Source organism: Hyla sarda, chromosome 10 (genome assembly GCF_029499605.1).
Source record: "Hyla sarda isolate aHylSar1 chromosome 10, aHylSar1.hap1, whole genome shotgun sequence".
Classification (NCBI taxonomy): domain Eukaryota; kingdom Metazoa; phylum Chordata; class Amphibia; order Anura; family Hylidae; genus Hyla; species Hyla sarda.
In genome coordinates, this window is record NC_079198.1 from 86,152,132 (window position 1) to 86,178,385 (window position 26,254).

The window sequence follows — 26,254 nt, forward strand, 5'->3', positions numbered from 1 at the left end:
TCCTCCTCTTTGTTGGGGGCCGCTGGGGAGCTGGAACTCTATACTGTACGCCAGTGGTCTCCAACGCATGCTGGGAGTTGTAGTTTTGCAACAGCTGGAGGTCCGCAGGTTTGAGACCACTGCTGTATGCTATATACCTATGCCCGGGCTGCAAAAGAAACAGAAAATAAACTTTTAACTCGCCCACCTCGGCCGCATGCAGGGGACTGGAACGTGGACAGCCGTCAGCCTATCACCGGCCGGAGAGATGTCCCGCCCCGGCCAGTGATAGGCTGAGCCAACTGTCATGTAAGGAGCTCTGGCCGGCTTCTTACATGATGTTTAACGTGCGTTTAACCTATCCCTGGCCGGGGTGGAACATCGCTCCGGCCGGTTATAGGCTGACGGCTGTCCACGTTCCAGTCACCTGTGTGCGGCCGTGGTGGGTGAGTTAAGTTAATTTCCTGTATCTTTTGCAGCCCTGGCATAGGTATACAGCGTACAGCAGTGGTCTCAAACCTGCGGACCTCCAGCTGTTGCAAAACTACAACTCCCAGCATGCTCGGTCAGCAGTTGGCTGGGGACAGAACAGCGCTGGCGGGTCATATGATTTGGGGGGGGGGTGAGAAAATACAGCTATATACCGTGGAACCGCCGTAAGTAAAAAAAAAAAAAAACATGATCCACATATTTGGTCATACCGCCCAGCCCTAATTCAGAATCCTTTTAAATCTATGAATACCTCTGCACCCACTTCTGTGACTGCTCCTGATGCTACTGTGGGTGATGCTTCACCCGGTGCAGGCTCGGAAGAGAGAATTATCCGGGGCTGTGTGGACTCAGATGACGAGTCCTCATCTGCAGAAGATTCTACATTTTTTTTTCTAGCAGAGGACACTGATAGCCTTATCAAAAGCATAAGACATACCATGAATATTGAGGACCCCAAACAAATCAAATCTGTGCAGGATATCATGTTTGAGGGTTTGGAGCCAAAAAAGCGAAAGGTTGTTTCCAGTACATAGAAGTTTTATTTCTCTAATTAAAAAAGAATGCGGTAATCCAGATAGAAAATCTTTTTTACCAAAGGAATTTAAAAGAAAATACCCGTTTGACACAGATCTAGTTTCCTGGGAGAAGGTTCCGAAAATTGATGCCTCTATATCTAAACTATCTAGAAAAGGAGCATTTCCAATGAATGATCTTGGGCTTCTGAAAGATTCTTTTTTGAAGCGTGCATGTGAAGCTGCTACGGCTTCCTTTAAACCTAATGTCGCAGCCTCCTGGGTAGATCTATGCTAATCTGGATTGACCAGTTGTCTATGGGCATTCAAAATAATGTTCCTCATGAGCAATTGTCGTCTTCTGTCCCATTAATCAAAAAATCTGCAGCATATTTTATAGACTCCTCTTCTGATTCTTTTAAGGCTGTCTGCCAGTTCTGAGGCAATGTCCGACTCTGGTTGTAGGGCCCTCTGGTTAAAAAATAGGTCAGGGGAGGTTAGTTGGCCTTGTGAAGGTAATCCTCTGTTCAGTCCCCCTCTATCAGATCTTAGGGAAGGCCGGTGACAGGAAGAGAAATTTCCTTAGTCCTCCTCCCTTCAGACCTGATAGACCCTATTTCTCAAATAGGAAAACCAGAGGTCAGATCCACAAATCTGGGGAATCCTCTAGTTGGCGAATTCCCAAGAAATCTAAAGGATGCGTGTTTAATCAGCCGTCCTCTACAGCTGAAAAAAAAACAGGTCAGCAGTGACGATTTAGTTCGTCGGCAGCAGGCTGAGAAAGTTCTTTTCTTTTCAGAGTGGGAGCAGATTTCAAACAGCTCTTGGGTCTTAACACCTTAACGACCATGGATGTGTATACACGTCCAGGCAGGATGCACGTTTCTGTACCAGGACCAGTATACACGCCCATGGTTCTCGTGGGTGCTGCCCAGTGCACCCACGAGATTGCGGCAGGGACCCTTACAGCCATGGTCGGAAGTGACCGCGGGCTGTAAGAGTTTTGGCAATTGCGGGGTGCTGTGTCTGTGATCCCCAGCGGGCGGGGAAAGTAAACTTCGGTCCCGGCAGTTTAATCCTTACAGCCGAGGTCGGAAGCGACTGCGAGCTGTAAGGAGTTTTGACAGAGGGAGGAGGCTCCCTCTGTCTCTCTCCTGTAGCACCCCCCCCCCCCCCCCCCCCCCCCAGGTCTGCCCCAGTTCTTGCCTGTTAGGAGGTGCCAGAGGCATGTCCTGCTATGCTGCCTGCTAGTGTAAAACTGGCAGGCAGCATATAACTGCAATGCTTTGGAGTATGAAGTATTCCAAAGCATTAAAAAAAAAAAGTGTAAAAAAAATAAATAAAAAATTAAAATTTATATATAAAATGAATATAAGTGTAAAAAGAAAAGTGTAAAAATGTTTCGATAACAAATAAAATTAAAAATACATTTATTAAATAAATATAATGAAATATAAAAATGCATAATGTGTAGGATCACACGGCGCACATCCGCAGCGTATTACATGCCCACCAGGAGTCCCAATAATGAGCTCCCTGCTGCGGCTGGTTAGCTTTGTGTGAGCACTCATAGCGGCGGATTTCCCGCCGGCAGTCATGAGCGGACACACTAAGCTACCCAGCCGCAGCAGTGATCTCGCCCTTGTGACTGCTGGGGGGCAATCACGGTGTGAAATATGCTGAGGATGTCCTCTGTGACCCTACACTGCGTTCCTTTCATACTGCGTTTCAGCAGTATGTTAGAGGTATCAGTCAGCGTCGCGTCAAAAAGAGTGATGCTGACGTATACTGTAGCAGCTCCATTAATTTCTGAATGAGACTGCTACAGTATACATTGGCATCTCTTTTTTTGACATGACACCGATACTGCAGAAATGCAGTATGAATGGGGACTATTCATACAATGATGCCCAGAAAGTCGAAGGGGGCTCCTCTCCTTCTGGGTCCTTCCACGGGGCCAAGGAACCAAATATGGCCTAAGCGGGGGTATTTCCAAACATGGGCCGAGCAGCTCAATAAAATATAGGGTGCATTTCTTTCAGTATCAAAAGTGATGTACAAAAAATATGTTCCACAAATGATTCATTTGTGAAAAAAAGCTAATTTTGCATTTTTAACACTGATTTTGTAATTCCTGCCAAAAAAACTATGGTGTTTAAAATACTCACTGTACCCCCTAGTGAATACCGTGAGAGGTCTAGTTTTTAAAATAGTGTCATTTGGGGGCGGTTCCTAAGTTATACCACCTTCAAATTTCTGCAAACCTTGCATAGCACATGAAAAAAATTTACTTTTCTAATTTTGAAAATTTCAGGTAAAATTGTTAGGCTTCTAATTCATTTAAAATGTTAATTAAAAACAAAAGAAATGCTTTCAATATAAAGTAGACATCTGAAAGTATAAGTTTCATAAATTATTTGGTCAGAAAGTATAAATATTTGCAACCTATTAGTGTTAAAATAATTTTTTTGCACTTTAAAAAAAAAAATAAATACAAATGATATCAGCTTTCTTTTACTATGTACATAAAGGACAACTTGTGACAAAAAGACAATGTCAGAATTATCGTGATTGGCAAAACGTTACCAGAGTTATTTTCTAAAGAAGTCAGACATCCCCGATTTGAAAAAAAAAAAGGCCTGGCCTTTCAGGGACGTACAGGCTTACTTTTTTATTGGTCCTTAAGGGGTTAAACACTGTAAAAAAAAAATAAATAAAAAGGCTTTCTCTAGAATTCCTCAGTCTCCCCAACCCCCCCCGCCCCAGCTGGACTAAAGGTCACTGTAAGCCATTCAGGTCCTTTTTAGGTTTTCTTGCTTTCCAAAAAGCGGTAACATCCCTTATGGAGAAATGTGGCTAATAGAAACAAATCTTACAAAAGGTCTGGACTGGTTAACAAAAGATCCAAGGATCCTGACCACAGATGCCAGCACCTGGGGCTCACATAGAAAATCTAAATCTTCAGGGTCCCTGAGAATTTCAAGAAAAGTCGGTCAACAAATAGCAAAAGAACGGCCAGCTGTCTATCAGCCTATTACAGGCTCAGCATCTATTATATCAAAGCAATGTAAAGGTCTTCTCGGACAACTCTACCACGATCGTGGTTATAAACAGAGGGTACAACAAGAAGCGAATTTCGAATGCATATCTGTACCCAGATTTTTTGTTTTTGCAGAAATCAATCTTCATTCTTTGTCCACATTACATCTAAAAGGGTCTTTAAAGGGGTATTCCAGGAAAAAAAGTTTTTATATATACCAACTGGCTCCAGAAAGTTAAACAGATTTGTAAATTTACTTCTATTAAAAAAAAATCTTAATCCTTCCAATAATTATCAGTTGCTGAAGTCGAGTTGTTCTTTTCAGTCTGGCAACAGTGCTCTCTGCTGACATCTCTGCTTGTCTCCGGAACTGCACAGCGTAGAAGAGGTTTGCTATGGGGATTTGCTTCTACTCTGGACAGTTCCCGAGACAGGTGTCATCAGAGAGCACTTAGACAGAAAAGAACAACTCAACTTCAGCAGCTCATAAGTACTGAAAGGATTAATATTTTTAAGTAATTTACAAATCTGTTTAACTTTCTGGAGCCAGGGTTATCCAGGAAAGACTGACAGCTATTTTTATATAAGTGGGCATAGAGAGAGCTGTCAATTGCTGAGTAAGATTGTCTAAATGACTGCTTATGGTATCTGACTGCGAGTTTGCTTGGAAATTCACTGCATGTTTTCTGCTGCGAGTTTGAATGGGGATGAACTCTCCACAGCAAGTCAATAGGGTCTGCGGTGGATTTTCCACAGCAACAAATCTGCTCCGGAGAGCTTGTCGTCGTTCACACTCACAGCGGGAAACACGTTGTGAGTTCACAAGCAAATCCACCGGAGTAAACGTACCCGCACACCGATCTTTCACAAAATCCCACTGCTGTTGGATTTGACAGAATCTGGCACTTTGGCTGTAACATTACAACTGAATGTAAATCTACACTAACTGTAAGTTAGCTTAGATTTCCCCCTATAGTGTGCATGCACCAATTACTTGTGTAAACTGTAGTAGATCTTCTATCCTGTCTCTTTCTAGCTAGTTGTCCTCCAAGATCTCACCTCCCTGACCACTATCCGCTGCTAACATTTCACAAGGGCTTTAGATGAGAGCTGGGCTTTGGTTGCTGTGAACTGCTCCTCCACCTTCTCCAGTTTTGATAAATCCCATGATATTTGCCAGGTGTACATGCTTACTATTTACTGAGATACACAAATCTGTGCAAAACTGCTGAGGGAGAAGTATAGATTGGACATTGTTTGTTGGCTACGTATCCACTTGTTATACTTTTATTAAATGTCTATATAACTTATACATTCATTTTAGATCTAGTGACCACCACATTCATGAAAATAAAAGCCGATCTAAGAGGAAACGCTGTGAGGCGTGGGGCGATGTCCCCAACCCTAGTGATTTGAGGAGGAATGGTGACTGGCCTGTAGGGCTGAAGAACATCGGGAACACCTGCTGGTTCAGTGCAGTCATACAGGTGCCATAGATTTTATCTTCATATATTATATTAGTATTTCCCAACCAGTGTGCCTTCAGTTGTTACAAAACTCCTATTCCCAGCATGTCCTTTGGTTGCATTCACATCACATTTGGGGCATGCTGCTGCTGAATTTGACAGGGGAATTTCAAAACCACCCCCTGCTGCACCTGTGCTGTACCCCATTCATTTCAGTGAGCGGCCGAGTGAGGTAGTGACACCAGTCAGCATCAGTTTGCCACCATATAATGTTGTATATGCAGCAGACCAGTTTTCACTCCGGCGCAAAAACTGCATACGGTATGAAAATAAGCCGACCGGTCACTAGCTGACTCCGGGGACTTCATTGAAATGAATGGGGTCGGGCAGTAGGTGGTTTTGAAATTCTCCTGTCGGCTCTGGCTGCTGTATGCCCCAAAAGTGATGTGACTGCAGCCTATAGAATGTAATATATTTTAGCTGAATTCACACCAGCTCTGAGTAGATTACAAAGCATGGCGTTTGGGGCAGCATCTGATTCAATAGGAGGCTTTAACTAAAGTCTGTCCTGTTTTAGTACATTTTCCCCATTGTGTTTTGGCAGTACCGTATTACCTGGTGCCAGACCAATGAACTGTATTTTAAGTGTTGGTTGTTACGGTTCAGTCCCTGCAAATGAAACAGAGTTGTTTGGGGTTTTTTTCATTTATTTTTTTACATGTCCCTTTTATTGAGAGATCCGCTCAGTGTCTACAGTTGTGCGACTATTAAAGATCCCTTAAAATGTATGACTCTCCTAATTGCTAATTACGTTACTTAGTTGGAGCGGGACATTAACTGAGGGAAGGCAGGGAACATTTAAAGTTTAGGTTCCGCGCTATTCTTCTAATTCCTCCGAGATTGAATTCTTAACACTGACTGTTCAATTGTTGTGTTTACACTATTTGATTGCTAAACGGAGAAGCCAGGGAGCGCCACGGTGTGGGGGTGCTGAGTGACTGGGGCTTGGCACTGAGCTCTCCAGTTTGCTTCTTAAATTGAAAGACTGTGTTATACTGGTTGGTTGGCGTTAGTGGCGCACAATTAAAAACAAGCATTTTACTAGGTTTCCTGGGTGCGTGTGATGAGAATAAGCCATAGTTAGAAATACGGTCTGCAACTTGATTGGTTTCTTGCTGTTTATTAGCGTGACTCAGAGATAGAAATAACCCCTTCAGTTTGATTGGTTCCCAGCTGAGTATTCCACAGAGCTCCTTTCAGAGCTGCAATAAAGTGGAAACCTAAACTACCAATTAAAACTAACGCTTGTTTTCTTTATTTAAAATGGTGAGGTTTACTTAAAGCCTGAGCTACAGAAAAGTCTGGCCCGTAGAGGCAGGCTGTGCTGCGGAGGGGCTTCAATGGTTAAAGAGTCTTTACTAACCTTGTGTAGAATGATCTGCATCTTTTCCATTGTGTGCTAATATATATATATATATGTGTGTGTGTGTGTTTTATCAGTCGCTCTTTCACCTACCTGAATTCCGAAGACTAGTCCACAGCTACAGAATTTCCCAAAGCATGGTCGAAAGGTGTCGAAGTCGCAGTGTAAGTATTAAAAAATAAATAAAATTAAAAAAAATTATAATTCAAAGGAAATGTAATTCTTTAATCTCCTTTAACATTTATATTATCATTAATATCCGTATAATATTATTTTAAGTATAATTCCATGATACAACTAAACTAGTATGTGAAATGTTTTTGGCCCTGATGTGCAGTTGTCCATTATCAGATCCCTTTTGCCTGACAGACAAAAAACAAAAAAAAAAAGACATATTTGAAGTTAAGTCTGATCCAGCCAGAACCTAAAAGTTACAAACATTTTGCAAATAAAAGGTTTAGGTCATTTATACATGTCACAAAAATACAATGGCCCTTATTTACTAAGATTGTTGTGTAGGTTTCTTTGTGGATTTTAATTCCCTACAATTTATTTTCCACGGTATTTACTAAGATTTCCTTACATTTTCCACTTTCCTTACACTTTGCTTTTATTACACATGTTCTGCTCTGTCGGGTTTTCCTCAGCTCAAATCCACCACATTTTATGTGGAAACCTTTCCCCGGTGGCCACGCACCCGTTTCGGGTTTTCTTAGCAAAATGGAGAGTTAGTCGTTTTTTTTTTTGTTTGTTTTTTCAATTGTGGCGCAAAATCTGACGGACAGAATTTCTGGCGGACAACCCGACAAAACATGTCAGGTTTGCAATAGTAAATGAGGGCCAATGCATATACCGTTAACTGTTTGACATATTAGACTATGTGCCATGTTAAGCTATACAACTGCTCATCTTCTGACCACATGGGACAGAAATGCTTTGGGTTTTAGCGCTCATCGTATAAAAAAACGAAATAAAAATCCATGATTCGGCTTTATTTATGTAGTTATAAACTAAAACTATTAAATGTGTTTTAGTTGAAAATTCTCCAAAGTTGAGGGGAATTCTTATTGATAAATCTTCCTATGTTATCCTATGATATGTTCAAAATATGCATTAGCAGCTTTTCTTTTCAGAAACTCAGCATTTCCACAGCAGAATCTGCTTCATCAAATCTCAAGATTCTGACTTTCCCATTAAAGATAATGGGGAAAATCCTTAGCTTACCCCCAACATAATTTGATATCCTGTGACTGTAAAATCTGTACTGTAGGTCAGTTTCCGCATAGATTTTGACCAGATTTTTCCTGCAGCACATAACTATTTGTTAAAGCCCCAGCCACCTTTGCTGCTACTGTAAACACTGGAGACTTTCGGTTACATATTTGGAACTAATCACACAGGAAATCTCAGAACACAGTATCCTCTCAGATTGTTAAAGGGAATGTTAGAATGATAAAAAAAAAAAAAAAAAACTCCTATAGCCTCCCGTGAGGTTACTGAAACACTTGTCCACAATGTCAAAGAAGTGCTTCAAAATGTAGTCTTGCTTTTTTATGTCTCTGTGTCAGCAGTGGGGTCCTCCTGGGTCTCCTGCCATAGCGTTTCAATTCATTTAAATGTCGACGGATAGTTTGTGCTGACACTGATGCTCCCTGAGCCTGCAGGACAGCTTGAATATCTTTGGAACTTGTTTGGGGCTGCTTATCCACCATCCAGACAATCCTGCGTTGACACCTTTTCATACATTTTTTTCTTCCGTTCACGCCTGGGGAGATTAGCTACATGGCCATGGGTTGCAAACTTCTTGATAATGTTGCGCACTGTGGACAATGGCAAATCTAGATCTCTGGAGATGGACTTGTAGCCTCTTATATTGTTGATATTTTTCCACAATTTTGGTTCTCAAGTCCTCAGACAGTTCTCTTCTCCTCTTTCTGTTGTCAATGCTTAGTGTGGCACACAGACACACAAAGCAAAGACTAAGTGAACTTCTCTCCTTTTTATCTGCTTTCAGGTGTGATTTTTATATTGCCCACACCTGTTAATTGCCCCAGGTGAGTTTAAAGGAGCATCACATGCTTAAAACAATCTTTATTTTTCCACAATTTTGAAAGGGTACCAATAAATTTTGTCCAGCCATTTTTGGAGTATGTTGTGACATTATGTCCAATTTGCTTTTTTTCCCTCCCTTTTCTGTGTTAGTTCCAATACACACAAAGGAAATAAACATGTGTCTAGCAAAACGTGTTACTGCAATCCTTTTCTGTGGGGCGGGGCATTATCGGCTTATCGGAAAGGTAATTGGCGATACCGATAATGCCCAAATCGTGATTATCGGCCGTGATTATCGGCCGGTAATATTGGCCAAACAGATAATCGGTCGATCCCTAATCCTTGGCATAGAGAGGGCTAGAAACGAAATTTACTGAAAAGATACAGAATGCTGTACTGCAGTTAGGGCTGGGCGGTATGACCAAATATGTGTATCACAGTATTTTTTTTTAACTTGCGGCGGTTCCACGGTATATAACGGCTTCTTACATGGCTTCTTACATGACAGTGGGCTCAGCCTATGACTGGCCGGGGCGGGACATCACTCCGGCCGGTGATAGACTGGCGGCTGTCCGACGTTCCAGTCCCCAGCGTGTGGCCGACATAGGTGAGTTTAAAGGGGTATTCCAGGCAAAATCCTTCCAATAGTTATTAGCTTCTGAAGTTTCCTGTCTAACTGCTCAATGATGATGTCACGTCCCGGGAACTGTGCATGATGGGAGAATATCCCCATAGGAACTGCACAGCTCCCTGGACGTGAGTCATCAGAGAGCAGTTAGACAGAAAACAACAACTCAACTTCAAAAGCTAATAACTATTGGAAGGATTAAGATTTTTTAATAGAAGTAAATTACAAATCTGTTTAACTTTCCGGAGCTAGTTGATACAGAAAATAAACTTTAAAGGGATATTCCAGGCCAAAACGTTTTTTTTTTTTATATATCTTTTGCAGCCCGGGCATAGGGATACAGCGTACAGCAGTGGTCTCCAACCTGCGGACCTCCAGCTGTTGCAAAACTATAACTCCCAGCATGCCCGGACAGCCAACGGCTGTCCGGGCATGCTGGGAGTTGTAGTTTTGCATCAACTGGAGGTCCGCAGGTTGGAGACCACTGGCGTACAGTGAGTTCCATCGCTGGCGGCCCCCAACAAAGAGGAGGAGGTTAGTGTTGGAAGGTGACATCTGTGAGTAGTACCCCGCTGGGCTGATCAATAATTTGGGGGGGGGGGGGGCAGAACAGCGCTGGCGGGTAACATAGGATTAGTTCTCCGATGTGGGGACAGCGCTGCGCTGGGCTGATAATACATTCCCGAGGGGGAGGGGCCCAACCGGTATTGCGGTATGGGGGAAAATTCATATCGTGCAGCCCAAAAAATTCTGTATGAACCGGTATACCGCCCAGCCCTAACTGCAGTGTATTGAGATTTACTCCTGAAGAGGTGATAGTGGCACAAAGCTGCAGGGGCACCAGTGCAGACCCCTGTATGTAGTACAGATTTGTAAATTTTCCCTGAATTGACACCAGGTTAATAAATGATAACCCCATGCTTTTAACCTTGCATTTATCATTCCACTAAATCCCTTAAACTTCCAGGAGTCTACATCTAGATCATGACTCCTGTCATCTCCAGCCCCTGTGCGTGCACCTTATGGTAAACTGACTGCAGGCGATCATTCTGGGTCATGTGTTGTTTCAGGAAAAGAGAAACATTGCCTTTATGCAAGAACTCCAGTACCTCTTTGCCCTAATGGTTGGATCCAATAGAAAATTTGTTGATCCTTCTGCTGCCCTGGAGCTGTTGAAAGATGCGTTTCTGTCAGAGGAAGCACAGCAGGTAAGGATGTGCGCGGCACTAATGGCTGTTAAAGCGTATTCTAATCTGTGTGAGTACTGATAGTGACAGGCATAGGAATGGAAACTCTATAGTAGCTGACGTAAAAAGATGACCTGTATTAAAGTGACTCTGTATGGGGGTCTCCATACTTAAATTCAACCTTGTCAATTATTTGGCATAATAAAGTGGCTGATAACAAGATGACGCTTATAGTCTAGGCAGAAGAGGATGTCATGACTGCAGACTACTGATGTAAGCAGACAGAATCTTACTGCAAAGAGGGTTTGTCAATATACCTAGAAACGCTGCCCCCCATTGCTGGGGCTTCCTCCTATCAGACACCCCTTTTTAAATGCTAGATAAAATAGCTTTTTAAAGGGGTACTCCGGTGGAAAACTATCTTTTTATTTTAATTGAAATTTTTTTTCAACTGATGCCAGAAAGTGAAACAGATTTGTACATTACTTCTATTAAAAAAATCATAATCCTTCCAGTACTTATTCCAGGCTGTATACTACAGAGGAAACTTTTTTTTTTTTCTTCTTCTTTTTGGATATCTTTTCTGTCACGACCACAGTGCTCTCTGCTGACACCTCTGTCCATATCAGGAACTGTCCAGAACAGGAGAAAATCCCCATAGCAAACAAATACTGCTCTGGACAGTTCCTAAACTGGAGAGAGGTGTCAGCAGAGAGCACTGTGATCACGACAGAAAAGAATTGCAAAAAGAAAAGAATTTCGTCTGTAGTATACAGCTGCTAAGAAGTACTGGAAGGATTAAGAATTTTTAATAGAAGTAATTTACAAATCTGTTCAACTTTCTGGCACCAGTGGATTTAAAAAAAAAAAAAAATGTTTTCCACCGGAGTACCCCTTTAGTGCTTTAGAAAGCCTAGTTTGCCATATTTTACAAGTCTGCCCCTGGAGGCTTGCATGCGCCATGGTTATACGAGGTTACTTATGCTATTTTAGGCAGCAGCGAGACATCTGTTCTGTCTCACTTCCTATTATAACTCTTGAGTCAGCAGTTGTGTGAAGGGCTCTTCTCTGGGTCAAGTGATTGAAAGCACCACTGATGTATATCTGTGAGAGAAGCAAGCATGCACTATTCTCAATAAATGTTTTAACGTGGTATAAACTGATTATGTTTTTTTGCTTGCTAGCAAGATGTCAGTGAGTTTTCCCATAAGTTACTGGACTGGCTGGAAGACGCTTTCCAACTGGCTGTAAATGGAGAGTAAGTTCCTACTTGTCTTTTCTTTACTGTGCTCACCGTAAGGCACATTCACATGGCAGAATTAACAAGGTCGAAAATTACAATGCACCAGCCTCCCATTGTTTTAATAAGATTCTGCTGCATCGTGCACACTCCAGAATTTCAAAATCTGGACGTTGTTGTTCATTCTTTTGGCAGAATCTGCTCTGATATTCATTGCCGTCAATGAGATTTATCACCTGTGTATAGCAGTGTTTCCCAGCCAGTAGTGTGTCTTCAGCTGTTGCAAAACTACAACTCCCAGCATGCCCGGACAGCCTTCGGCTGTCTGGGCATGCTGGGAGTTGTAGTTTTAAAACAGCTGCAGGCACGCTTCTTGGTAAACACTGGTGTATAGGAAGAGTGGTGCAGTTGCCAATAGCAACCAGCCAGATTGCTTCTTTCATTTTTAAAAGGCCTCTAAAAAATGAAAGAAGCAAACTGGTTGCCATGGGCAACTGCACCACTCTTCCTCTACACAGGCATTGATATTTTCTGCCATGTTTGGGCCTTACAGGGGTACTCTGGTCGAAAACATTTTTTTTTTTAGGTCTTTATAAGTCAACTGGTGCCAGAAAGTTAAACAGATTTGTAAATTACATGTATTAAAAAATCTTTACCCTTCCAGTACTTTTTAGCAGCTGTATGCTACAGAGAAAATTCTGTTCTTTTTGAATTTCTTTTTTGTCTTGTCCAAAGTGCTCTCTGCTGACACCCCTGTCCATGTCAGGAACTGTCCAGAGCAGCATAGGTTTGCTATGGGGATTTTCTCCTGCTCTGGACAGTTCCTGATACGGGCAGCAGATGTCAGCAGAGAGCACTGTGGACAAGACAAAAAAGAAATTAAAAAAGAGCAGAATTTCCTCTGTAGCATACAGCTGCAAAAAAATACAGGAAGGGTGAAGATTTTTTAATAAAAGTAATTTACAAATCTGTTTAACTTTCTGGCACCAGTTCATAAAAAATAAATAAATAAATAAATAAAAATTTCCACCGGAGTACCCCTTTAATAAGCCAATAGAAAGGAAACAACTGAGAAAATGTTTCCAAAGAGCTGGCATGTCCATCTGTTCATTGCATACAACATACTATAGATGAGATACATGCACGTCGTGCACTACAGGATAGAGTAGACTAGGACGGCTTAATGTTAATCTATATACCATTCACTTGCATAGGATAAGCAAACCTCTTTGTAATGTCTTCTTAGTTTTACCTTAAGTTACCTTACACAGATGTACTATTGATTTGTGTAATCTGCAGTGCCTTATTCTTTTTCTGGTGGAATTGTTACCTTTAATCTTATTTTAATGATAGTTCGTAAGGCTTAAGAAATGTTCTCCATTAGGACAGATCTATGAGCAGTGACTAAAGCTCCGCTATATTATCCTCCTAGCAATGAGAAAGAGGCTGCAGCATCTGCAATCAGATACCAAAGTTTCTCTTATTTTCCTAGTTTTTGCCCAAGCAATATCTCACCTTAGAGACTCCTTTCCATGCCTTTAAAATATACTGAAATGTTGTACTGGCAATATATGGTGAATAAAGGGAGCATCTCATGGTGGATACTGTAGCTTCCTTAGAAGCAAAGCACCTCATTACTGGTGCTGACATGAATCCCTGTTTTGTTTTCCATCAAGAGAGAGAGAAAAAAGCAGAATGGCGCTGATAGTGCAGTTATTCCCAGATGATGTGGGATACAAGTTAGGATATAGGTAGATTTTGCTCACCTTTTAGTGTTGTGCGGGCTGACACAACACTGATTAGCGCTTGGGAAAGTATTACAATGTCAGGAGGCAGCGGTGCAAATGCAGAAGGGAACAGCTTGAAGGAGGACAGCCTGGCAGTGCTGACCTCTGGGCCAGGGGGAAAATCTGACTAATTTTCTCAAAAGGCGCACTCCCCGAGACTTCAGATATGTAAATCCATGCCGTCGTTATTGGGTTAAGAATGGAAGTTTACAACATGGACAACACGTTTCAAAGGTTATATCCTTCTTCTTCAGGTCCAGTTACATGTTGTACATAATACACACTATATATACACAAAGTAAAATTCAAAAATGAATATATATATATATATATATATAATTCATTTTTGAATTTTACTTTGTGTATATATAGTGTGTATTATGTACAACATGTAACTGGACCTGAAGAAGGATATAACCTTTGAAACGCGTTGTCCATGCTGTAAACTGCCGTTCTTAACCCAATAAAGACTTCATTGATTTGCAAATCTGAAGTCTCTGGTAGTGCGCCTTTTAAGCCAATTAGTTGAATTTTCCCCCTTGTCCAGAGGTCAGCACTACCAGGCTGCCCTCCTTCCAGCTGTTCCCTTCTGTTTTGTTTTCCAGGGTTTTTAATATTGATGGCCTAACCTGAGGATGGACCTTAATTATCAGATCAGTGATATTCCGGCACTCCTACCTGTCAGCTGAATGATGGTGCCCAGCACTTGGGCAACGGGTGCAGTTTCTGTGTTACCAGGCATAGCTGCAGTGTTTACAGAATTACACAGTGCCCATTAAAGTCCATGTCTTTGTCAGAGGACCCTGAGCAGGAAACGTTTTAGTTAATTCTGTATGTCCCAAGAATATATATGCTAAAGGGTAGCTGAAGTGGATAGTGCCTGCATTTAAAAGGAGTATAATATTTAACAATAACTTTATGAATTCTCTTCATGATTTGTATATAGGAGTCCTAGAGACAAGACTGAAAACCCAATGGTGCAGCTTTTTTATGGCACATTTCTGAATGAGGGATATCTGGAAGGTATGTTCTTACACAAGTACACACTTTGTTATATTCTTTATCAGTGTTGTTGCTGAGACCTCTACCTACTTGTGGTTATTTTTAAATTTGTCCACAATCCTGGAGGTGCTACATCCCATTGATTGCAGCAGAGTCCCATCCCATTGATTGCAGCAGAGTCCCATCCCATTGATTGCAGCAGAGTCCCATCCCATTGATTGCAGCAGAGTCCCATCCCATTGATTGCAGCAGAGTCCCATCCCATTGATTGCAGCAGAGTCCCATCCCATTGATTGCAGCAGAGTCCCATCCCATTGATTGCAGCAGAGTCCCATCCCATTGATTGCAGCAGAGTCCCATCCCATTGATTGCAGCAGAGTCCCATCCCATTGATTGCAGCAGAGTCCCATCCCATTGAAAACATTGGGACTCTGCTGCAAGTGGAATTCTATCGGCAGAACGTCTGAAGGACAAGCCATTAACCCCTTAACGACAAAGGACGTATATGTACATCCTCCGCCGGCTCCCGCGGGGTCACGCGGTGTCCCCACGTCATATCGGGTCGGTCCCGGCGGCTATCAACGCCTGGGACCCACGGCTAATACAGGACATCACCGATCGCGGTGATACACTGTATTAACCCTTCAGACGCGGCGATCACAGCTGACCGCCGTGTCTGAAATGAAAGTGAAAGTAACCCGGCTCAGTCGGGCTGTTCGGGATCACCGCGGTGAAATCGCGGCGTCCCGAACAGCTTACAGGACACCGGGAGAGCCCTTACTTGCCTCCTCGGTGTCCAATCGACGAATGACTGCTCCGTGCCTGAGATCCAGGCAGGAGCAGTCAAGCACCGATAACACTGATCACAGGCGTGTTAATACACGCCAGTGATCAGGATGAGAGATCAGTGTGTGCAGTGTTATAGGTCCCTATGGGACCTATAACACTGCAAAAAAAAAGTGTTAATAAAGGTCATTTAACCCCTTCCCTAATAAAAGTTTGAATTACCCCCCTTTTCCTATAAAAAATAAATAAAACAGTGTAAATAAACATATGTGGTATCACCGCGTGCGTAAATGTCCGAACTATAAAAATATATCGTTAATTAAACCGCACGGTCAATGGCGTATGCGCAAAAAAATTCCAAAGTCCAAAAAAGCGTATTTTTGGTCACTTTTTATACCATTAAAAAATGAATAAATAGCGATCAAAAAGTCTGATCAAAACAAAAATGGTACCCATAAAAACATCCGATCACGGCGCAAAAAATGAGTCCTCATACTGCCCTGTACGTGGAAATTTTTTTTTAAACGTATAAATTTTCCTGCATGTAGTTATGATTTTTTTCCGAAGCACGACAATATCCAACCTATATAAGTAGGGTATCATTTTAACCGTATGGACCTACAGAATAATGATAAGGTGTCATTTTTACAGAAATATGCACTGCGTAGAAACGGAAGCCCCCAAAAGTTACAAAATGGAGTTTTTTCTTCGATTTTTGTCGCACAATGATTTTTTTTTTTCCCGTTTCGCAGTGATTTTTTTGGTAAAATGACTAATGTCACTGCAAAGTAGAATTGGTGAGGCAAAAAATAAGCCATATGGATTTTTAGGTGGAAAATTGAAAGGGTTATGATTTTTAAAAGATAAGGAGGAAAAAACGAAAGTGCAAAAAACGGAAAAACCCTGAGTCCTTAAGGGGTTAAACAGACTGGAGATGGCTGGGTGGGTGTATCTTCTATTTGTGGGCAAACCCCTTTTATGTCACCCAGATCCTTAATCTGCTTATTTTTCCTGCTTCTGACACATTACCTTCAAGAACGGACTTCATATACTTCTAATTTATCCCATCCCTTGACATACACTATTGTCACAGGATATTCAATGCTATTCTTTTCACCTAATGTTATCGCTGATTGAAGGAGATGTATCTTTTTTGACTTGATAAAGTAACCATTTGCTTTAAAGCATTACTGTCACTTGTACATACTTTTGACATGCCCAGATGTGTCAAAATGTTAAATCACACTGGGTCTCAGTCCTAAAACCAGCTGCAATCCTGAGTTTATAACTGGGTGAAGTGCGCGGCAGTTGTCACTTAAGCCCAACTCATTCACTATGGACTGTAATGGAGTGTTGTTGGCCCGGCAGTAAAGCAGGTTTGCTGCACAATTCAATGCACTTGCAATCTGGACTGAGACCCGTTGCAGTCTAAACAAGTGTTTTTACAAATTTACGCTTTAAGGCACTCAATAAAAAAAAATTTACACAAGAGCTGAATCAGATAACGTGTTATTAACTTCTTCCTGTTAATGAGTTTCATTCATGTAAAATTTATCATTAAGACCGGATTCAAACAGCAGAATTTCCTCACTGAAAATAATCCTCATCAGGACTTTCCTTTTGACATCAATGGGGCTTTGATTCCTGGCAGAATTTTCACATGGAAATCCTGCTTGATTTGCCTCACATTACTTGTTTGCCTTGGATTTTACTTGAAGAAGTAGAGGAAATTCCGCCTAAGGATAGGTTCACACTGTGGAATTTCCCCTGTCTGCTTAGAATCAGTTCCTTGTTTGCTCCATGCGGAATGTTAGCATTTGCATGCGGATTCTGCACAGAATTTCCTCATGGAATTTTATGCCTAGAAATCAGTGGGAGTGCAGAGAGGGACCAAGGTCTACTCCTGTTTGACCAAATGTTCACCTGACCACAACCAGTGGGCTGGACAATGTTTAATTCCCGCACAGAATCTGGACGGAAAATATGTTGCAAATCCACCTTTATTCTGCTCAAGAGTAAATTCCACCTTAAAATCCGATTCCCATTGACTTTAAAGGGATTCTGCATTGGAAATCGGCCATAACATCCGCAGCAAGTTCAATGTTCTGGCAGAATTTTTCAAGAGGATTTTTTCGGGCAGAAATTCCACCTTGAAAATTCTGCAGTGTTAGTGGATGAACTGAAAACCTATTCACTCTCATTTTCTCTTCATGTAGGGGAATTTTCACCCGGAATTCCGAAGCAGAATTCCAGATGGAAATTCCTCAGTGTGAATCTTGCCTTATAGTCCAATGTTTTCCAAACGGTGTGTCTAAGGCTATTGCAAAACTACTGCCTGGATGGCCTTTGGCTGTCCGGGCATGCTGGGAGTTGTAGTTTTGCAATAGCTGGAGACACACTGTTCTAGTCAGTAGCTGTAGCTTGAGACAAGTAGTTTGCCCCCATCTTCCCACTAGGTGTCTATTACAAATGCTCAGATGTGTATGATTACATTGTAACTGCAATTTATTTTTTACCAGATAAAATATTCTCCAATATTGAAACTTTTGGCCAATATCCCCTCCAAGTAAACGGGTTCAACAACTTAAATGAATGTCTAGAAGGAGCTGTGTCGGAGGGAGAGATTGAGCACACTCAGAATGGCAAAACCGTGCAATACAGGCAAGAGGTTAGTTTGTCATTTGTGCCTTTGTGCTTTGTCATTAGTGATTGGAAAATCTGATATAACTTTACCAATCAAGGTAAATGTATGACAATATAAATTTATGTTGCTGTTTAAAGGAGAACTATTATGTAGCAAAATGTATCGCCCATCCAAAGGATAGGGGATAAGTTTTAGATGGCGCGGGGTTTGTCCGATGGGAACCTGCACGGGATCCTGGCTCTCCCTGGGAACAGGACGTGTCGACCCGGCAGGGGAAGCTGTGGCCAACATGCCCCCTCCATGTATCTCTGTGAGAGAGCAGTTGGATCCCCCGCAATCTTAAACTTATCCCCTATCCGTTGCAATTTGTTTTCTGGGTGGACATTTCACAAATTAAGCATGGCCTAAATTGTGTCCTGTTAACCTTCTGTTTAAAACCCCACCCACAGCATCTTGGTGCGGATCTGACCACATGCCTGAAACTCTTGCTGACTTGATCTACTCACTATCAGGCATTTCCATTGCAGACATTAGGAAAACGCACCTGACAATAAACAGCATTTGCAATTGGTATTTCATTTTTTTTTTTTTGTATGTTTGCAGCGTAGTTACTTTAGAAAGATGTCTAAGATATTTTTTTACTGTATCAAGGTTTTCAAAACTATTTGTAATTATTAAAGGGTTACACTGGCCCTAAGACATTGTATCCCTTCAATCTCTCATGCAGCACCCACCTGTGTGAGCTGCACGCCAGCGCTGGAGGCTGAGTCTGAAGCCTCATGACTACAGGGCCGGAGTATCGTGACATCACGACTCCGCCCCCATACAACGTCACGCACCACCCTCTCAATGCAAGTCTATGGGAGGGGGTGTGATGGCTGTCACTCCCCCTCCCATACACTTGCATTGAGGGGAGGGGATAGTGTGCCAGAACTACTGTGGATTTGTAACTCTGCTAATGGGTTTTGCATCCTATTTTAAAAATACTTAGCATATAATTATCAGTAATAAATGTACGGATCATCGATATGTTTTAGGATATGTTCACATGTACTTTGTATGCTGCATATTTTATACTGTGTTCTACTATTTATTACACAGCATAAGATCTGCAATATGTACAGGACATGTGAATGTACCCTTATTGTGGTTTACTTAGCAGGCTTTTTTTAGGTACTTTGGTCTTCACATTACATTGTGTCTCTTCCTCTTTGCAGCGCTGGTTTACAAAACTACCTCCAGTGTTGACCTTTGAACTGTCACGGTTTGAGTATAACCAATCGCTGGGACAGCCAGAAAAAATTCACAATAAGCTTGAATTCCCGGAGATCATTTATATGGACAGGTACAAACATGGCAAAGGATTTGAAACGTGTCAGTGTGTAGTAATGTTGCTGTATACAGTATCTCTAGAAGTGTAGTTTGTTACTTACTGACCATACTTGTTGACTGTTGGATATTAAAATTGCCACTATCTTTGTTGATAACTTTAAGGGTAGAGTCACACTTTATGGATCTGCATTGTATTTTACCCTGCGTATCCACCCGTGTTCCGTCCCATATTGTGCCTCCAGTATGGGTTGGGTCATCAGCGGATCTGCAGCGTAAAATACGATGCAGATCTGTTACGTGTGACCCTACTCTAAGGGATTTTGTTCTCTTGTACAAAGAGTCAGAGGCATTCCCAAGCCCCTAAACTGTTAAGGGCTGGAACTCTTTTCTCTATTCCCATCACTATCCCTGCTTGATTGATAGTCAGAAGCCAAGCCCTGTTTCCAAATCTCTCACGTGCACACAATTTGTCTGCACAAGGCAGAAACTGGATTTAAAAAAACAGGTTTCGACACTCAAAGCAGTCAGTCAGTCAGGGTTGGGAGGGAGAGTGAGGAAGTGTTCCAGCCCTCAGCACTGGGTGCTTGCCACCAGAGAATAGAAGCAATTTTCTACATTATAGAAGCAGAGAAGAGAGATATATGAAAGATCCTATGTCTCCTTGTCCTAACGGCTATCTAACAGTGTCAACACCTATGCTGCTAAAACATCGGCATTTCTCATCCATAAATCTGTTCGCTGGGGACCTGTATGTGTCCATAAAGACCCACATGGGAGGTTTATATTTATGTATGCCTTTATAAATAACCCCCCGTATGTGCGCCTGTTTCTCTATATTCCTCCACAAGCCCCCCTTCAGATTGTCCACTTAGCAGTTACTTTTGTGGCTAGTTACCCTACAGCTAAGACTAGATGTATGGATCTCTACAATATGGTACTGGACCCGTCTATAGATAGGCATAGTATGAGGACAGCGCCTTGGGCTGCCAAACTGGCTTCTGCTTGATTCTTTCTGTGTGAGGAATCCCTGGCCTCCGAGTATATTCTTACTGTACTACAATAAATTGCCAGTATATGCTACATGTCAATGAGAAAATGAATAGAAAACTTTTTTTTTTTTTTTTAACTAAATAGATGTATTTTGAACATGGAAATCAATCCAGTTAACTTGTGACCCACATTGTTAGGCAGAACTATTGCTACCAGTTCTTCAAAACATGTACTCTTTGGCATTTAGGGAGGGGGTTCTGCCCTCTTCCTTGTACAATGCCACTATAGTAGTTATTCTTAAACCTGACAATGACCTGTTAGACTATGGCTCCTACAGACCAATATCCCTATTGAACTTGGATTACAAAATTGTCATTAAGGTCCTTCCTAACAGACTCAATCAAGCTATATTGTCCATAATTCACCCGGACCAAGACTGGCTTCATGCCTAGAAAGTCCACCTCTGATAATATTCTGAGAGTACAGGTGACGGTGCTGGCAGGTGCGGTGCTCAGGGGCAACCGGGCCTTGGAGTCTGTGGATGCAGCCAAGGCCTTTGACTCTATATAGTGTTTTTTACCGGAGGTCCTTAACAGATTTGGCTTTGGGCCAAATTTTCTCAAATGGATATCCATCCTCTATTGTGAGCCTAGGGTGCTGGTGAATGGATTGTGCTCTTCCTTTTGCCTTGGGGCAGGGCACGCGACTGGTGCCAACTGTCCCCGTTGTTGTTCGCAGTAGTGGTGGAACCCCTGGCACTGCTCATAAGTCAGGATCGGCAGTATACGTGGATGAACATTGGAGGGGAGGAGTGTGTAGGCCTGTATGCCGATGACACAATTCTATTTATGTCTAAGCCTCATGTGACTTTACCATATGTTATCCAATTGATGGACCGGTTTTGCTGCTTTTCTGGCCTGTATATCAATTGGACTAAATCTGTGGTGGAGCGTCATTTAGTGCTGGTGGGGCACAGAGCCCCCTGGCTAGTTACCGAGGTCCCAGCAGCTTTTTTTTTCTTTTCTTTTTAGAGTACGTTCACACGTCTGCAGATTTGATGCTCAGGATTTGATGCACAGGATTTGATGCACAGGATTTTCTGCTGCATATTTCAATGTAAACTAAATGACTGAGCATCCTGCGCATCAAATCTGTGCAGGATCCTGTATGTGTGAACGCACCCTTATTAAAAATGTATTGTTTTGTTTTGTTTTTTAAACACCCAGGAGTTTCAGAGGAAATCATAGTATGTTGGGATTGCGCTCTCTGCACCTGTCTCATGCTCCCCATGTTTAGGGACAGGTTCTCTTTAAGGGTGCATTTAAACTGAGTAATAGGAGAGTAATTCTCATGTAAAAATTCCGCAGCGGAATTTGCATTTTTTTTTTGTTTTTTGAAGCAATATAGGAGGAAACTGGGTCTTTTGCTGAACTACAACCACCAATTGGGATTTCCCTATTTATTTATTGAAATTTTTTTTTTCATGAACAATTTTCACGCAAATTCAGTGCGGAAACTATTTCAAGCGGAATTTTTTTTACCATTGACTTCAATGGACTTTGCTCGCGTATTCCACAAGAAGAATGAACATGTTCGTTCTTCTAGCGGAATGGAATTCCGCGAGTGGAATTTACAGTGTGAACAGTGCAGTGCAGAAATACATTTAAGTCAATGGCAAAGCAGATGTAAATTTTTTCTAAGCAGAGAATTCAAGAGGAATCACTCGAGTAAACTCCTCTTGAATTACTCAGTGTGAACGCACCCTAACAGTGTCAGCAGACAGATTCCCTTTAAAGCGCAACTGTCATGAACTTGGGGCTAGATAACCTACACACAGCCTTTGTACTGTGTGCAGATTGTGTCTACAGTAGTGTTTTTTTTACCTTTTTAGTTCTCTCTGCTTTTATCACCCCAAAAAAAACGTTTTTGATAGCAGCCGCACATAGTCGAATAGGCGTGGCGCAAGGTTCGCTATGCCCCGCGCTAACATGCCTTTCCCCTGTATGTCATCGTTAAGGCCGCTGTGTGATTGACACACAGATCCCCGCGCATGCACATCTTAGCTCATCCCCTGTGCACGCCACAGCGTGTTATCTTGGAAAGCACTCTCTCCCGTCGCCTGACTCCTCGTGCGCCTGCGCAGTGCTAGAGGCAGAGAGCGCAGGCATGTTAATCACACAGCCTTCCCAGTGCTGACGTACAGGGGATAGGCGTGTCAGCGGCGGGGCATAGTGAACCTTGCGCCACGCCTATCCGTGTGCGCAAGGTTTGTGTGCGGCTGCTATCAATCAAAAACTTTTTTTGGGGTGATAAAAGCAGAGAGAACTAAGGTAAAAACAATAATGTAGACACAATCTGCACACAGTACAAAGGCTGTGTGTAAGTTATATAGCCCCAAGTTCATGACGGTTGCGCTTTTAAGTTGCCCTATATCTCAAAAACAGACTTACTTATTTGTATGTGGCATAGATGAGTTGTATTCACCCAACATATTAATTAGTCTAAAGAGACCCATGTGCATTTTATTATGATTTATTATTTACCTGTTCATATTGTTGAAATTTGATGATTGACCCGAGTCTTTGTTTCAGATTTCTATATGTAAATAAAGGGCTTATTAGGAAGAAGCGGGAGATGATCAAGAAACTTAATAGAGACATTGACCTTCTGCAACAAAAGCTGGAAAGGTAAACTAAGGTCAATAACAATTTCCTGCACTAAACTTTGTGACTTGGTGTGATCATATTAAAGTGTACCTGTCATTACCAAAAACTTTTTATATAATGTAGAAAATAACATGTGTATTTTTGTAATATTCATTGGTTAAAAATGGGTAAATATTTTTGTCCCTGCAGCTACTGCCTGTGTGTCTCTGTGATGAGACCAAATACAGGAAGTGTGGGTGGACAAGCAAGGCTCTGTGCACTGAGGGCAAGCAGGGCTCTGTACACTGAGGGCAAGCAGGGCTCTGTGCACTGAGGACAAGCGGGGCTCTGTGCACTGAGGACAAGCGGGGCTCTGTGCACTGATATATATATATGACACAAGAAAACGTCCGGCACTCGGGAAGATGCAGGTAAAACTTGTCAATGGCTTTATTCACACGCTTAAAGGCAGGAGCTTGTGTCCTGCCTTTAAGCGTGTGAATAAAGCCATTGACAAGTTTTACCTGCATCTTCCCGAGTGCCGGACGTTTTCTTGTGTGACTTCTATTAAGCCGGGAGCGGTACCGGTGTCCGTAGCACGAGATCGTGCAGCAAACGCGAGAGTGGTGAGCAGCCTTACCTTGTCTGCACATATATATATATATATATATATATATATATATATATATATATATATTCCCAAAATAAAGCAGCACTACTTATCCAGTCCAACCAAAAAATTGGTGCCAGCGTCCCAAAGGACTTGATCAGAGTCCATCCAAGATAAAAACCAGATACAGGCGCAGCACAACAAAATAAGTGATTTAATGTCTCATGTCAGCATTACGAAATAATGCTGACATGAGACATTAAATCACTTATTTTGTTGGAGTGCTGCGCCTGTATCTGGTTTATATATATATATATATATATATATATATAATATATATAAAAATATACACACACATAATGGCATTATCTACATTATATAAAACTATATTTTTGTCAACGACAGGTACACTTTAAGAATAGTGGAAATATTCCCTTACCTGTATGTCTTAAGATACCAGTCTTACCCTTTAAGGGGACAGCCCATTTTGCACTTGAGTATTTTTTGCATTTTTGCATTTTTGTTTTTTCCTCCTTGCTTTCTAAGAGCCATAACTATCTTACTCTTTTTATTAACAGGGCTTGTTTTGTTGTGTGACTATTTGTACTTTGTGTCGCCTTTTCATTTTACCATAAAATGTACTGTGCAACAAAAAAATATTATTTATGGTCGGAAATGAAAAAGAAAACAGCAATTTAGCAAATTTGGGGCAGTTTAGTTTTTGTTTAGTGCACTTTACAATAAAACTTAAATGTTTTCTTCTGTGGGTCTATATGTTTAAAATGATACCCATGTATACATGCTTTTCTATTATTGTACTCCATATAAAAATAAAAACTTTTACAAAAGTATGTTTATTACCCTATTCTGACTCCTATTACTTAATTTCTTCGTGTACAGGGCTGTATAAGGGCACATCTTTAGTAATTGCAATTTACTTAGTTTTTTTTTTTTTTCTTAATGTTTGCGCTGTTCTAGATCATTGAGAATATTTTTATAGATCGGACGTTTCAGCATGCAGCAATACCAAATGTAGATTTTTTTTTTTTTATGGGGAAAAATATGGAATTAATTTTTTATTAGGAGAGAAGCAGCTTATTCGTTGAACCGTGGATGAACTCTTGAAGAATGCAGTAGACACCTGAGAGCAAGTGAGAGGAGCTCCGGCAGCATTTTTTCCTGATCGAACCCCCGAGATTGCACTGCAGGTGGTCCGATGAGTGTCTGTATGCTCCCAAACACACTTTAGATGCTGTGATCAGTTCTTCAGCTATTTACTATAATACCCTTATATGTAAGAAATAAGCAAGTTTTAAGAGTTAACTCAACCCGTTAACTCAATCTTTTTCCCCTAGATAGTTGACTTATCCACCTAGATATTACTTTGTTGCTGATAAATAAAAATAAAAAAAAATCTAGTCTTTCCAATTAGATCAAACAAACTGCCATAACATGCTGGTTATATTTATGCCTCTCTCTAAAGCTGAACTGGCACTGTGCCTACAGGAGAGGATAGGAAAAAGGCTTGGCAGCAATCCACCATGCCATCCCTTATATCAGGTTGCTATAGTAAGCATCTCTAAGCAATACATTTAAGTGGATGTGCTCTTAAATATTCATTTCTCGGTCGCTCTTCATTGGGGGACACGAATACTGATGGGTATATGCTCTTGCCACAAGGAGGCGCTGACACTAAGGAAAAAAAAGTCTGCTCACTGGAAGTGAGGTAATCAGTTTTAGCTAGTGGTAGCTGGAGGCAAGACACAGGTCTGAGAGTTCCACAGACCTGGTCTATTATTTTATTATTTTCTAGTTAAGTACGTATAGTTAGGTTCTTTTTCCTTTTATTTTTCTAGGATGGGCGGCAGGAGCATGGCGCTACTTGATCTCGTGCATGCGAAAAAGGGGCACGGAACATAACAGTATGGGCCGTCAACCCCTTATCGCCAACGGACAGCGACTGGAAGTTGTACCCTGGGTCCGGGTACTCCACTGCCCCTGCTTGCCCTGCTATGACAGCCTGGCATGATGCAGCGTGGCCTAATGCTGGCTGAAGACCTTAAGGGGTGAATATGTGGGGACAGCTGAGGTGAGTATGCTTGCCCTGCTATGACAGCCTGGCATGATGCAGCATGGCCTAATGCTGGCTGAAGACCTTAAGGGGTGAATATGTGGGGACAGCTGAGGTGAGTATGTCCCCCCCCCCCCCCCCAAACGAACGAGCAGTGGTAGTAGTCCCCTGCTTCTGGAGGTGTGGTTCATGGGGTCTGGGCAGTAAGGGGTTAACCCTCGCTATGTTGTTCATGCAGCTTCTGCTGCATCTCCTGACTTCAGCAGCAGTGGTGGCCTAGGGGTTAAGGGGTAGCTACTCCCAACGTTTCCCCCAGCGGCTCTCTGCAAGTTTTTATTTTCCTGACAGCCCCCTATGTCTCCGCGCTG

The 26,254-nt window shown here is 41.9% G+C and overlaps 1 protein-coding gene across 2 annotated transcripts in view; it reads left to right on the plus strand.

Moving 5' to 3' along the window:
- The window catches only part of USP28 (ubiquitin specific peptidase 28), a 108,080-nt gene that overhangs the window by 26,843 nt on the left and 54,983 nt on the right, over window positions 1-26,254 (plus strand). For both annotated transcript variants that reach the window (XM_056544187.1, XM_056544188.1), the window contains 8 exons: window positions 5,348-5,510; window positions 6,990-7,076; window positions 10,663-10,800; window positions 11,964-12,037; window positions 14,753-14,829; window positions 18,114-18,262; window positions 19,456-19,583; window positions 23,152-23,247. In XM_056544187.1, the coding sequence (XP_056400162.1) occupies window positions 5,348-5,510; window positions 6,990-7,076; window positions 10,663-10,800; window positions 11,964-12,037; window positions 14,753-14,829; window positions 18,114-18,262; window positions 19,456-19,583; window positions 23,152-23,247 (912 nt within the window). The remainder of the gene's footprint in view (window positions 1-5,347; window positions 5,511-6,989; window positions 7,077-10,662; window positions 10,801-11,963; window positions 12,038-14,752; window positions 14,830-18,113; window positions 18,263-19,455; window positions 19,584-23,151; window positions 23,248-26,254) is intronic.